Raw genomic sequence first — 15,656 nt, forward strand, 5'->3', positions numbered from 1 at the left:
CCTGCAGACTAGACGTATGAACCCTGCTGACTAGACGTATGAACCCTGCTGACTAGACGTATGAACTCTGCTGACTAGACGTATGAACCCTGCTGACTAGACGTATGAACCCTGCTGACTAAACATATAAAATCTGCTGACTAGACGTATGAACCCTGCTGACTAAACATATAAAATCTGCTGACTAGACGCATGAACCCTGCGGATTAAACAAGAAAAAATGATTAAAATATCTCTACAGCTATTTTGGCAATCAGAACAAAGCAGGTTTTTTAGAATGATGACTGAAGTCTAAAAGAAAATTGAACAATGCATCTAAAGCAAAATATTGTTTATCGAAGAGAAGCAAAAAACGGACCGAGAGACAGTTTCATAGAAGAAGGGTTCTGCCATTGCCGACCTCTGTAGTTCCTTGAACGTATCTGACATGGTGGCACTGAAGAGCAGTGTCTGCCTCTTCTGCGGAATGCTTTTAAATATTGGCTCCATTTGCTCAGCAAAGTCACCAAAGTCTGTTAATAATCTGTCAGCTTCATCCAACACCTGTAACAAATGAGGAGTGTCTACTAGGTTCTCAACTATTAATTTGGAAGATATAAATCTTTGCAGCAATCAGTATTACAACTTCGATAGTAAAATAAGACAAATATTTACAAAAAAAACAATATCTGCATTTGATATCAACAATGTCCCACTTTAAGGATGACCAAAGTGGCTTATAATCTTTTGTACCTTGTTGCTAAAAAATGCGGACCACAAACTGGAATTGCGCATTGATTGAAAAATGGGATTCTTTTTGCGATCCAACAAACCATACTTTGGTAGGATTAGGCAATTGACAGAAAGCATTGAGGAAACCCCTAAAAGATTTCCCTCATGTCCATCCATCCGATTCCGAAATCTGAGACTGATGCTCATGATTCTTATCAAGTGACCGCCAACCACTGGCAACATCTGGTACAGGAAAGGAGTCTTCACCAACCAGTAATCTAGTATGTATTTAGCTAGCTGAGGACTAATAAACATTAAGAAAAGATTTCACAAAGCATCAACTTCCAGTTATTTCTTTGGCAAAACTTTACCAAATTTGTTTCATTTATGTTAAGCGGCAAAACTTTTAACTAGGAATTGCAGTCAAACCTCTACTTACAAGTACAGTCAAACCTCTACTTACAAGTACAGTCAAACTTCTACTTACAAGTACAGTCAAACCTCTACTTACAAGTACAGTCAAACCTCTACTTACAAGTACAGTCAAACCTCTACTTACAAGTACAGTCAAACCTCTACTTACAAGTACAGTCAAACCTCTACTTACAAGTACAGTGCACCCTCCAGATACGATTACCCTGATATACGATTTTTTCACCTTACGAAGTCAAACATTGTGATATCTTCACCTCGCTATACGAATTTTATTTCACCATACGATTTTGAGAAAAGTTTCGCCCGAGTTAAAATTTGGCGGTCGGTGTGCTCATAACGCACGTCGAAATAAAAAAGACACCGAAATATAGTTTGCCGAAAACATTTTCAGAACGTTTAGAAGAGACATGATGATCGACTCCTCTCATGTCTGCATTCCGCGTGGAAAATTTTGTGTAAAATACACAAGCGAAAGCAAATATTCATTTGTAGCGTTATTATATCTTTTACTATAAACTTTTAAGTCAGCTTACATATATAACTACAAGTATCTACATTTAATTTGTTAGCTATGGAATCTGAGACCGATACAAACGTTACAAACCGAAGGAAAATGATTTCTACGTCAACAAAGTTGGATGTCCTAAATAAGAAGAAAGCACCCATATTATTAACATTGTCAAGGAATATGATCGCAACCAATCAGCATTTGCAATTATTATTAAAACAAGAACCCCATTAAAGCAAGCACAAGAAAGAGCTTCCGACTGAAGATTTGAATGAGCTAGGTCATGCACGAGATCAGGATTCAAAAGGAGCAACCATTTAGTAAAGGCGAGGAAGTAGAAGATACAGAAAACCCCACATTGGCAGAAATATTTCAAGTGTTTAATTTAATGATGTGGACTGGTACATTAAAACAGTGCATGTATAATATATATTATTTATCTCTTGTGTGGCATGTTTTTCATATTTTATTCATTCTATTTGTTTCCTATTGATTTTATGTTTTATTTTCTTGTTTAACCATGTCTTTGCAGGTGGGCTTGTTATCTCCTACGTGAATACAATTCATCATATGTATGTAACTCATATAACTAGCTACTCAAGATAGTTGACGCATTCACATTACTTTCTGAAACTTGTTAAAGCCCTGTCATCTAGGGTATAAATACGGATAAACTTTGTACGTATGGTTACATTGATTCTTGTGCACATTTCATACAAGAAAAACTACTGTAGCACCTTCTCTGGATCCTTCTACAAGCTTTAGCAAGTTAACAGTTTTCTGCATTGCACCAGCATTTTTTTCTTTTAAACCAGAAGAAAAATTGGACAGGACTAGACAACCTTCTTTAGCTTGCTAAAAATTCCATTGTATTACGTATTAAATTAATCTTCAAGTGTACAGCAACATAATTAGCATTGATACGTTTTTCCCCCTCTCTGCTTTATTCGCTACAATATACCAGGTAACGTCACGTTACTCCAAAGGTATGTACGTTCTGTATAGTAAATAAAATTTCATTTTTCTTTTCGGTTGCCATTAAATGGTCAGGTGTGTGAGAGGCCGCTTTCGATAACTGCATCGCTCGGCCTTTCTTATTGAATTCTGGTTGAAAAAGGTTTCAACCAGACACGCTAAATTTTATAATGAAAGTGAAGACAGAAACTTATGAAGGATAAAATTTTGTGATAAAAAGTTGAAATTCATTAAAATAGTTCAAAATACATACTAAAACTTGGTTTTAAGGGTGAGTTTGGCAAGCTAAACTTATTTGAAGTGAACTCAACGCTTATGTTACGCGTACCTTTTGAAGGTAAGAACTTGTTACCGTACGAGCTGCATTTGGTACAAAGATTACAATTTTACAGTATTGCAGATTGTAATCACTAGGTGCACTTAATACAATAAAGCTACTGTAGGTAACTATAGTTACTAAAGTAATTATAGTTACTAAAGTTAGTAATAGTAACTAAAGTAACATACTATTTTGTTACTAATTTTCAATATTTGCAGCATTTTTATAAAATTTTGGACGATTTTGACCTTTTTTCATTGTATAATTACAACGGTTTCTATACCCGGACAATTTTTTCGCCATACGATGCCAGCCTTGGAACGGATTAACATTGTATCTCGAGGGGGCATTGTACAGTCAAACACTTACCTACAAGTACAGTCAAATCTCTACTTACAAATAGAGTCAAACCTCTACCAATAAGTACAGTCAAACCACTATCTACAAGTACAGTCAAACCTCTACCTACAAGTACAGCTAAACCTCTACCTCTAAGTACAGTCAAACCGCTAAAAGAAAATTTATCAGTAATTATGTTGGAACAAAGATGTCTGTACACTGTAATTTGTTTAATTTGTTCAACAGCTCAAAATCCTACAATAAATTTTTAAGAAATTCATATGCTATTAACAATCATGCAGAGCATTAAAACAAATACGTTATATGCTGATGTAACAAGATGCAAAAAATAAATATGCAGAGAAAAACAAAAAGGTTTTTATTGTTGTTATATTTGAAGGTTGAGTTGCAACAAAATTCACATTACAGTTATTTGGTATCAAAAGGTTCACCATGTCTTATTCTGTTTTGTTGTAGGTGCAATATATGTGGAAATGTGATTACAAGCTCCTAAAAGCTAAAAAACTAACAGTTAATCGCAGCCACACAAGACCGCCGTAGTTTGGATTCTCTTTCCAAAATGGCTCAAATGTGATGTAGCTGTGGTAGATGGTTTCTGTTTACACTTTCATGCAACCTTATTCGTCGAAATATTTTCACAAATATACTTCACGCATTCAATAAAACCATGTCTATTGTTCTTACGCGTCTGTTTTATCATCATTCACTGCGTTTCCATGATTCGAATCATTCGCATCTTGCGGATTTGGAGTTGTGCGCTAGTTGCGCATTAAGTGTTTCCAAGGACACTCTACGACATTCGCATGATGCGGATTGACTCAGGCGCTTTTTTGAAAAAGGTAAATAATTGTACGCAGGAAGTTATTAATAGTTAGCGGCGTTGTTTAGTTGCGCGCGACAACCATGCTTAGCTCAGTGGATACAGCGATACATTTTTTTTGTTGCATGGTTTTACTTACGCTATGTTTCGGAATCAGCATTGCCATCAGAAATAAGATAATATTGGCCCTAGCTTTTCCGTTATGGCAGCCGCAGCAACTCACTGTTCCAAGAAAAAGGAAAGCTCCGGACGAATGGATGAGCCTCCAATCAGTGAGTATGACAAAAATAAACCATTTACCTATTAACCATATAAATTATAGAATGGTTTCAGTAAGTATTTAATTTATCGTTTTAAAGTACATCTAAATAATATGTACGTTTTTTATGCTTTAGAGAACCGATTCTTGGTACGAAAATGTCCTTTTAAAAAGTCTAGACGACAAATGGATTGAGAATGTCAGACTCCCTCAGGAAGTTGTAGACAGACTGTGCGATGAGGTGCAAGATGACATGGCACCAACAATTGAATGTGTGAGAACGCCAATTCCACTGAAAAAAAGGTACATGCTCAACTATATGTATCACATTCAGTCGTCTTCGTGTTGTCGCTTGAATAAATTTGATGATTTAATTTTAAAATCAGTATTTTGCGAAACTAATATTACTGCAATCAGGTTAGCACACTTACAGTAATAAGCTTTGTTGTTATAACTAACATGTATGCAGATAGATGATGACGATTGATCCTTGTCAAACCTTTGTAACAAATTACCCTTCACTAAATATTCAGTGTTGCAACAAGCAAAATGAAGCTATTTTAGGGCATCTCTTATTTTTATGTTGCAGAATATGGTCATGCGCATGTCTAAAAAGTTATGCAATTATATTTTGAAAATTATATCTTGTCCCGTCTTTGTTTATTTTAGAGTTTGCATTGCTTTGTACAAGCTGGCATCTTGTGCAGAATATCGAGTGGTTGCAGAAGCGTTTGGAGTTAGTAAAGCTACCGTTCATCGAAGTATGTACGGCTTCTGTGAAGCAATGGCCAAACGAAAGTCGCAATACATAAAATGGTATGAGCTCGAAGAAGCTTTACAGCTAGCTCACCATAACAGGCTGAAGTATTGCTACCCTCAAGCTATTGGAGCCATTGACGGGACCCACATTGCAATCACTCCTTCTGACGGATACTCGAATTTCATATGCCGCAAACAGTATCCTTCCATAGTTTTGCAGGCTGTAGTTGACCCACACTTTAAATTTAGGAATATCTACTGCAACACGTCTGGCTCAGCGCATGATGCGACTGTCTTTCACCGGTCACCTCTAGCAGGCTTTCTGGACGCTAGACTTCCAAAACATGACTTGATGATCAATGATGTTGCCGTGCCTTTGCACATTTTAGGTGATCCGGCTTACCCCATATCCGCACACATCATGAAAGGCTATCCGGGTAAAAATCTAACACCAGCGCAGGAAAGCTATAACGTATACCTCAGCAGTAGCCGCATGTCTGTCGAAATTGCATTTGGGAGATTGAAAAGCCGTTGGAGATGCTTGAGCAAGCGGTTGGATGTTGCATACACTGTAGTTCCACTGCTCATTACAACATGCTGCATGCTTCACAACATTTGTGAAAGTTTAAAAACTCCTGTACCACCTGCAGTTCAAGAACTCTTTCAGCAGCCAGTTACAATCTCCGACTTAACTACGGACAAGGAAGCACAACCGATTCGCGAAGCAATAAAGGACCATTTATCTGCCAACTATCCTTTGCGAAAATCTTTCCACTGCTAAGCCATATCTATGGAGCCTTATAGTGCCCGGGTTTGCATCCCGAGTCGATAAACCGAGTTATCTTTGCAATATACTACTATTACGGTAGCATAACTGTAGATCTGGTTATATTAACAATGGTACTCCGACAGGCACCCGTTAGCAAATAGAAATTAAACTGTGTATGTAGTAACAGTAAAACTATAATTTTGCCAACCGAGTTTTTCAACCCGATTGGCAAACCCGGGACACTCTGATTCGCCATATATCTGGTGATTAGATTATGGCTAATTTATATCACTATAAATTAGCCATAAATCTAATTCGCCATATATTATCACGGTAGCATAACTGTAATAGTTATGCTACTGTAATAATAGTAAATTGCACCTTAATTTTACAAACTCACGTTTGTAAATATAACTCGGTTTATCAACTCGTGTTGCAAACCCGGGGCACTCTAATCCGTCAAACATATATTTTAAATTCATTGTCAATGTAACATTATACTAAAGAGTGTGTTTTGTCTGTCTTAACAATTTTATAAATCTAGTCATTATGTTACTTCCCCCATTTATATTACTCACAATAACCTGTATCTTATAATTAATTCTTGGTTCACAATTTGGCTGGTCAAATAAACCCTTGCGTAACTGTTACTTTATTTTGTTTCCAAGCTCATGCATATGTTTGAAATTCCAATTAACAGATCAATCCCTTACTATAGCACTTAAAAAACAAATCTATCAACTCGTTAATGTTGAAATTAATTTAATAGTATTGAAATGACAGTTGAATATGGGTACCTTGCCAGTAAGATCGGATGATCACAAACTATGCACAAGTCAGTTACTTTGTTACTGATTGTGGTTGCCATGCAACAAGCAAATGAACTGCAGTATCAGAAAGCTGCAAGGTGGGGTTTGCCGACTTTCAGTAGTTGAGTGATATTTGTAGGATATAATATAATATATTAAAGAAAAGTAATATGAACGACGATAATAATATTTAATAACAGTAATGCCTGAAGACTAGATTAAGCTTGATTAACTTATTAATTAATCCAAAAAATCATCAAGGGTAGATCTTGACTCCAAAAGAGCTGCAGAAATTGATTGAGCAGGAGATAGGGGGTGAGAGGGTGACTGCACGGGGTGGTGAGCAGGTGGTTGCACGGGGTGGTGAGCAGGTGGTTGCACGGGGTGGTGAGCAGGAGGTTGCACGGGGTGGTGAGCATGTGGTTGCACAGGGTGGTGAGCAGGTGGTTGCAGAGGCTGGTAAGAGGGTGATTGCAAAGGCGACTGAGCAGGTGGTTGCAGAGACTGATAAGAGGGTGATTGTGAAGGTGGTTGAGTGGATAGTTGTGAAGGTGGTTGAGTGGATAGTTGTGAAGGTGGTTGAATGGATAGTTGTGAAGGTGGTTGAGTGGATAGTTGCGAAGGAGGGTAAGAGGGTGATTGCAAAGGCGAATGAGCAGGTGGTTGCAGAGACTGATAAGAGGGTGATTGTGAAGGTGGTTGAGTGGATAGTTGTGAAGGTGGTTGAGTGGATAGTTGCGAAGGAGGGTAAGAGGGTGATTGCAAAGGGGGTTGAGCGGGTGACTGAGAATGGTGGTACGCGGGTGATTGAGAAGGGTGGTGAGCTGGTGTTCGATAGTATTGGCTTTGTAGCAAAGCATTGGTAAAAGCTGAAGTTACATCTTTCATTATGGATTTAAAACCACTCAACAAATGGTCATTGCTTTTCTCCAGCAATCTTCCCATTTTCTCATATACTTCATCAGAGGCTTCGGCCCTTCGTTTGCGAGAGAAGCCGCTTCTAGGAATGGTTCGAGAAGAAGATGCAGAAGGAGAAGATGCAGTAGAAGCAGATGCAGAGGAAGCAGATACAGAGGAAGCAGATACAGAGGAAGCAGAAGCAGATGCACAAAAAGAAGATACAGAAGAAAAAGAAGATGCAGTCGTTAATGTGGTCGTTGATGTGGTCGTTGATGTAGTCGCAGATGTGGTCATAGATGCAGTCATTGATGTTTGCTCTCCTCCTGTAGAATAAAACAAAAACAAAATGGTTATGTAATGTGTTTAAAGAAAGAACATCAAGTTCGATTTATTTATAATATAGCCTGGCTATGACAGTGTATTTTTTTAATTAAAACAAAGTTTTAAAGTTTGCGCAGAGCCATAAACATGTTGAGCTTCCTATAAACTTCACATCTCCAAAAATACCTTCGGCTCTCTGAAGTTCATCTGCATCGATCGCTGCAAGTCCAGGATTAACGTCATTAGCGATTGGTCGATGATCAAGAAGTCGCTGCATGTTTTCATAAAACCGCCAGCTTGACGGTGGAGCTCCTGAATAACAAGCAAATAGATAGCTATACAATCCAGATGTATTTTGGCACTTCAAACATTTACATTAAGTTTCAAACAAAACGTTATATGTAATATAATATAATAATATAATGTAATATGTGTGGTTCTTCCAGACTGGAAGGAAGGCTGAGGAAATTACATACATGCATCGTAAAATTAAGAGGATCACAGTTTTAAATCAACGAAATTTAAAAATATATAGATAACCTTTTAGAAGTTCATCTGAGATTATTTTAGGCAATTTTCTGCTTCAATTTAAAAAATCACTCTGATTCATTTATTGTTTTTCTTTCAACAATTCCTACAGGTCTGCTATGTACATAGGCTAATCTAACCCATCTCATATGCTATAACATCATTTTTTAGCTTAGATGTTGATATGCATGTATGTTAAATCTTGAACGTAAAAAATGACAAATTTCTGTTTAAAAACGACGATAATTATACTAGATCGACTAATTCAAATCAACCATTTTTTACATTTTTCATACTTCACCACAAAACTTACCAGATTTAGAACACTCTCTCTTTTCCTCCAAATAGCGTTTCTTTAGGGCTTTCCATTTATTTCTAATTTGTTCGAAGCTTCTGCTGCCCTCCAGCTGATCTGCTAAACTTTTAAAAATTTCTTGGTTTTTTTGCACCTTTCCATCGATTCGCTTTTGCACGTTGTTTTCTTCAATTAGCAATAACATGTTATATATTTCTTCGTCGCTAAACGGTGTGTTTGGCATTATTTAATGATGAAATAATATCACCAGTTAAAAACGCATGAAGCTGGCCGGCCAAGTACGAGCGGAAGTACTGAAAATGTTTAAAACTGAATAGCTGGTGCGGTAGTTAATGCGCTTCATTCGGATCATGCGCATCGGTACTGTTTCCATGATTCGCAAGCATGATGGATTCGATAAAGTTTTACGGATCGCAAAACTCGCTTAGCTTGCGAATTATGCGGAAATTATACCGTTTCCATTACGCGGATAACTTGCGGATTGGCTCAAATTTGCGAATTATGCGGGTCATGGAAACGCAGTGATTGTAATGCTGTCACTTTTGGCACTGATATCTTATAACTTACCGTAAAAATTCATTTAACTTTTTAACCTTAGCTCGGAGTACATATCATTGTCTGATAATCATGACGAGCCTGTTGGTCATCTGTGATAATCGAAAAGTGCTGCAAAAATTATTTGCGAAGTATTGGGTCACATGATCAGATTACGACTTGCCGATTAAACCAGGCCGAAACAAAACTGTAAAATAGCGAGCATCTGTATTTGATACGGGGTCTTCGGTAAAACCCGAAGTGTTTGTCATAAACTAGTGCAAAGATAAGTTTTATATTGAGCTTCTTATTGGCCTTTCAAATCATGTGAGAACATCATGTGACAAGACAATAACCAAACTGTCACGACTACGTCAGAGAAATAAACAGATTCCAATCTACGGCGGTTTTTCGTTTATGAGCTTTTAAGAGCTTGTAATCACATTTCCACATATTTGGCTCCTACAACACAATAGAGTAAGACATGGTGAATCTTTTGATACCAAATAACTGTAATGTGTATTTTGTTGCAAGTCAACCTTTAAAGTTGGGTAAGCAGAAGCGTGGCTTGGTAATGCAGAAAGCAAAAGCTTGGCAATGTGTGGAGGTATGAAGAGGTGAGAGAAATAAGCAGTGTAGCCTACTCTAACTAGCTAAAATTTTCGTTTTAATTGTCACCTTAATCGACATGTCATAAGGTACGGCCACGCGTGACGTTTTTATCGTTGGTTCTGACCGAAATCACGAAATTAATGAAAAATACAAAATTATTTTTATCAAATTTTACTTTTATCAAATTTTAACCGAATGAACGAAAAACAGAAGTATTCTGCTGAAATTCAAAGAGTTGTCAGAGCTGTGCATGCACACCGAAATCGTCGATAAAACATTTTTAATTGGCTAAACAAATTATTAGCGAGCACGATTCTAGCAGCTTTCGCAATTTATATAGTCCAAGACACATAACGCAACACGCAAAAAAAATACTAACGCGATTTGCCATAGTAAATACAACGCAACTGACTTGATTGCGCTAAAGATGGCAACTCTTTTTACAACGGAACTTTTGCTGCTAAAAAGAAATTTTATTATTAAAAAAGACAGTTTGTAGCCATGCTATCCGAACGATAAAAAACCAGCAATAGCGCAATTTAGGCAGTTGCATCATATGTACTATGTTGAATTGCGCTGGCACTTTCATTGTGTGTAGTAATAAATGTGTTCGGCTATACCAATCGCAAAAGCTGCTAAAATCGCAATCGCTAATTATTTGTTTAACCAATTAAGAGCGTTTCATCGACGATTTCGGTGTGCATGCACAGCTCTGACAACTCTTTGAATTTCAGCAGAATACTTCTGTGTTTTTCGTTCATTCGGATAAAATTTGATCAAATCATCACATGTGGCCGTACCTTTATGGTAGAAATCACTTTGCGCGTCGAGTCAAATGTTTGCTTGGAATGTACATCATACATTAGAAAATGTGCATAAGATGGCAGTCATAGGTGGGGCTTGACTGTACTGGTAAAAAGAGGTGTGACTGTACTCGTAAGAAGCTCAACTGTACTCATAAGGAGAGGCTTGTTTGTATTCGTAAAAAAGGTTTGACTGTACTACAAACAAGAAAAGTTTGTTACCAAAAACTTTATTTTGTTGATGCTGAAAGTGTCGGAATTCTCTAGAAGATCGGCGAGTCGGCCAGGAGTAGAGATAAGTATATGAGGTTTTTCCGTTAGATCTTGACCTTGCTGCACATAGTCTAAAAAAATATATTTACTTCTTGTGACAGTAGCAGTAACAGTATCAATAGTAGCAGGTTACGACGAACAACCAACAGAAACGTATAACTGACTAGTAATTATATTATATAGCTCCAAAGATTTTAGAACACTGTATTTATAGTAGTTCGTAATTCAAATATTAGTTAAGAAATAGTCTGGTACATTGTATATTTCATGAGCGGTATTTTCTATTCAACATAATTTACCTACCAGGTGACTAATTTTTGAATCTGTAAATCTCGGTAAACTGAATATTTAACCGCAGTATTGTGAGCACTCAAGTATGAAAGCTGCTGTTTAACACTAACAATATTACGAAAATAAATGTTTATGTGACTGCTTAGTATAAACATTGCTAATTAAGTTCCAAAATTGCTCAATAACTAAAATTTCGAAGCATATGTTTTATTGACAGATATCTCAGGAGTATATCAGTGACAGCTGGTTATGTAAGATTGAGTAATAAATGGTACTGAGCCACAATATCTAAAAATAGCTGACAATATATTTTACAACAAAATAGTATCTTCAAACTATATAATTAGACCAACATGACAAACTGCACAGTTGTTGAGCAAAATAATTCAAATGATGTAACCAATACATCAATACTAAATTTACAATATGCTTATTTAAGTTTATTATATATTATATCGTGAACTTACTCCTAATCTACGTACGAATCTGAGATATAACGTTAAACTTCCACTTATTGGGTATTTATGAAAAAGTTTAAAGCTTGTTACACAGCCATTCAATAACATGCAGTTTTGTATGGTTAGTTTAGCTTTCTGCCACACATTTTCAACAGTAATAATCGCTGTATTCAATATGTTGCAATTTAACAAAAGGTGACACAATTAATAACCGAACAATCCATGAAAGTTGAATGTACAAGCAAATAGCCTCATGACTAGATATTTTTAAACTGAATTCAGATCTAAGAGCTGCATTAAAAACTAAAATACGGGCAATACAATGGAAAGTTCAACATGCACAAGTTTTTACCTAACATTGTCGAAATTGTGTGGCTAGGTAAATGATAGTGGCGAATAAAAGCGTTACCTCTTCCTCCAGTGACCACTGTTACACGCAGTTGGATAGGCTTGCCCAGAGCTTTGAATTGGTCTCCAATTTGAAAGGCTAGCTCACGTGTAGGTGTCAGTATTAACGCATAAATACCGTATGGATCTTCGCTCAATCTTTGCAATATTGGTAACGCAAAGGCAGCGGTTTTACCGCTCCCAGTTTTAGCGCAACCAATACAATCTCTGCCTAAAAAGACATGAGTAACAATATTGCTGCAACACTAAACTAACAGGAGAAATCATGTTTCTCAAAATATAATAAATACCATAACATTGTAAGCGTGACTCGAGAACTTTTTGTAATTTCGGACTAAAATTACTCATTTCTACATAATTAGTTGAAAATACTTTAACCACTATCGAATGGGCATGAGACTCACGCAATCAACCCAAAGAAAAAATGAAAATGCGTGAGAAATGCGTGCGACTTTTGCCCCAATTTCCACAATTTTATATATACTATCATTGATACATCAATTGCCCCAAAACCAAATCTCACGCATTGCCCCACTCTTGGGTTGGCAGTAAAGTATTGTATTCGTAACACAAAATTGCAACAAAAACATACCGCTCATTATCGCAGGAATACAATTGATTTGAATTTCTGTCGGCTTCTTCATACCAACAGCTGAACACTGTTTCACAAGCCAATCACTAAATTGAAATTGATCAAAGGTTTTAGTCGACTCCATGACAATGGCGCTATTCAGGCGGAGGCAAGTAGAATAACGATGACTAGCGAAAATATCTACAGTACGCTAATTTTAACCTCCACGAGGTGTGCCAGTTCGCAAAAATAGACTCGCCGTTACACCCTTAGCTCCGGTATAGAATGCGGATAATTCTATAAGGCTCCCGCAAGGAGTGTAGGCTCGTCGAGCGCAGCCGCGCCCGCGTATGAATTTTACTTGCTTTTAAAATACATGTGTTGTAAAAGCTAAGTAACAATTCCGCTTCTGAATGTAGCAGTCATCCCGCCAGATGAAAGCGCATTGAAAGTTGTCTACTAACACTATATTCAGTCAACTTGTAATGAATGTTAAAGTAACCTAAATCAACCCAATGACATGCTCAATAGTATATTTGTGTACAAGTGTGTACACTTGTTTTCAATCAAGTGTCATCAACTTGACACAAATGGTTTAATAGAATCAAGAGTCTCAAGGTAGACTTGAAGTTTATGGTAATGAAAGATATCTGCAGCTGTATGAGGCAAGAAAATTATTATTATCTTTGTAGAGAAATCAGAGCTAAAATATACATGGAAGAAATAATACTTATATGAAAAGCCCTAAAATGTCATAACAAATACCTAATTAAATTTTACAACAAAACTGTACTTGCATATTAATCCCATAGACTATATTATCTACAAAGAAATCTGTACAAGCTTTATGCGTACTACAAAGGAGACACCAGTCAGCTGTACATAAGCATATGAATACTAAAAGTTAATAAATAAAATAATGTGTATTTTGTACAAACTTTGATCAAAGCTAAGGTACAAGTGATGTCTATATGCTGAAAATACTATTTAGAAAGCATGCAGAAGATGTGCTATATCAAAAGCACACACCCTGTGTTAGACAACCACCAGTTGTATTTATCCTATTGACACAACAATGCAACTTGATAGATGTACCTAAAACTCCAACCATCTTACATAAATCATATGGATGGCTGCTGTGAACATAATTGAGTTAGAAAAGGCTGTTAATTTATGCTTTGGTGCTTTGAGATCCTTTCTTGCCGATGAGTGATTTATGGATATGAGGAATGACTCCACCTCCAGCTATAGTTGCTTTGATGAGCAAATCCAACTCCTCATCTCCCCTAATGGCTAGCTGCAAGTGACGAGGTGTGACACGTTTCTGCTTGATATCCTTGCAAGCATTACCTGCCAATTCTAGAACCTACGAGGTAAAAACATACTCATAAATGAATATCTGCAAGCATTTGATCATATGCTCCTTTCGAGAGCTTTGGGTACTCAAGTTTGAGAGTGTGCATTCATGATTCCTGGCAGAATAGGGAATGCTAATTTTAATACAGTTCATACTGAGATGACATAGCAACATAAGTGACATAGCACATACACTAATAAATATGAAAGACATCATCAATGGTTTCTGAATAAAATTTGGATATATTTATATATATCATGTCATTAAAAGGATTAAATAATATTCCACAAATCTGCGCTAACTTGTAGGACACCTACCAACGATTTCGTTCTATCATTTGAGTCTATGCAAAGAAGTTCACCTATATACCGAGGTGATACATAAATGCAATATGGCTACGATTGGACACGTGCTGCTCAATCACCATCGAGGGAACATGAAATTAGTGGCTTTGCGAATCTACCTCTCAAAACCGGAGGATATACTTATTTAGTGGTATAGTATTCATGTACCCGAGCACATACTCTTCATTTAAAGGAATATTTGCTTTAACTCGGGGAATAATCTCTTGCATAAAGGATGTCGTGACTGTATAACACAAGCCAGCTTCAACGAAACGATGTGCCAACCCATCACATACCACTGCTAAAATGGACACTTTGTAAAGAATGCTCGCAAAAGCACCCATTAAACTTTTATTTGAAGACAATCAACAGAGAAAATCATGCGAAAAGTATGTTTATGATGATTGGTCATCATAAACATACTTTTTTATGCGTAAGAAGTATGTTTATGATGACATAGTGACAGAAAAGAGCGCAATAATAAAGAGAGATATGTAGTATAGAATTTCACAGAGCTTACCTCAGCTGTTAAATATTCTAATATAGCAGCACTGTACACAGCAGCAGTTGCTCCTACTCTCCCGTGACTTGTTGTGCGTTCTTTAAGATGTCTATGAATACGGCCAACAGGAAACTAAAACAGAATTCTGATTATGCAAAATATCCCCAGTCTCAGCACAGGCATCAGGTCATTACTGATGCTAAGAACGGTACGTAAATTGGCAGAGATTGGCTCTGCATCATGTTAGAACAGTAAAATCATCATGGAGTGACTAGGCTTGACAAAGGCTAGCAACAATAATATGCATTTCATAGCCATAGTTCGAACAGGCCGACGTATACATTGGCGAATACGAGTTACGCTTACTTGCAAACCAGCTCTGGCGGAGCGGGAAACCGCCTTCAGCTTCGCTTTTCCGGAGTCTTTTCCAGCTTTACCGCCAGCCTACAACAATGGTCACAAATTTGTTAAAAGTTCAAGCAAGGCGACAAAAACTACAGATTCGTAATCTGCATCACTTTCTGAATTAATATATAATATTAATGGAGCATGATGTGCAAAGAAAATAAAGAAGATCCATCGATAAAACTCACCATAATCAGTTACTAGTATTAATCTGTTGGAGTATTCAACCGCCAAATCAAACAATGGACGTTTCAAGCCTTACACACCATCCAATCAAGCGCTATTTGAAACAAGTCTCACAGTTTTCCG

The 15,656-nt window shown here is 36.9% G+C and overlaps 3 protein-coding genes across 3 annotated transcripts in view; 1 reads left to right on the forward strand and 2 right to left on the reverse strand.

Annotated features, from left to right (window-relative positions):
* Positions 1-12,967, reverse strand: part of LOC137393265 (probable ATP-dependent RNA helicase DDX49) — a 49,031-nt gene extending 36,064 nt beyond the window's left edge. The window contains exons 1-4 of the mRNA XM_068079733.1: positions 12,761-12,967; positions 12,170-12,379; positions 10,961-11,082; positions 359-543 (exon numbers count right to left, since the gene is read on the reverse strand). Of these exons, the coding sequence (XP_067935834.1) occupies positions 359-543; positions 10,961-11,082; positions 12,170-12,379; positions 12,761-12,884 (641 nt within the window). The 5' untranslated portion in view covers positions 12,885-12,967. The remainder of the gene's footprint in view (positions 1-358; positions 544-10,960; positions 11,083-12,169; positions 12,380-12,760) is intronic.
* Positions 5,172-5,927, forward strand: LOC137392964 (uncharacterized). The gene has a single exon (XM_068079338.1). The coding sequence runs from the start codon at positions 5,172-5,174 to the stop codon at positions 5,925-5,927; it is 756 nt and encodes a 251-aa protein (XP_067935439.1).
* A 431-nt stretch (positions 12,968-13,398) lies between the features above and the next one.
* LOC137393829 (histone H2A.V) lies at positions 13,399-15,655 on the reverse strand. The gene is made up of 4 exons (XM_068080538.1): positions 15,536-15,655; positions 15,309-15,386; positions 14,961-15,074; positions 13,399-14,105 (listed from the first exon to the last, which is right to left on the reverse strand). Exons 1-4 carry the CDS (start codon positions 15,536-15,538, stop codon positions 13,911-13,913), a joined length of 390 nt encoding a protein of 129 aa, XP_067936639.1. The 5' UTR covers positions 15,539-15,655; the 3' UTR covers positions 13,399-13,910.
* Between the last annotated feature and the right edge of the window lies 1 nt (position 15,656).

This window comes from Watersipora subatra, chromosome 4 (genome assembly GCF_963576615.1).
Source record: "Watersipora subatra chromosome 4, tzWatSuba1.1, whole genome shotgun sequence".
Lineage (NCBI taxonomy): Eukaryota > Metazoa > Bryozoa > Gymnolaemata > Cheilostomatida > Watersiporidae > Watersipora > Watersipora subatra.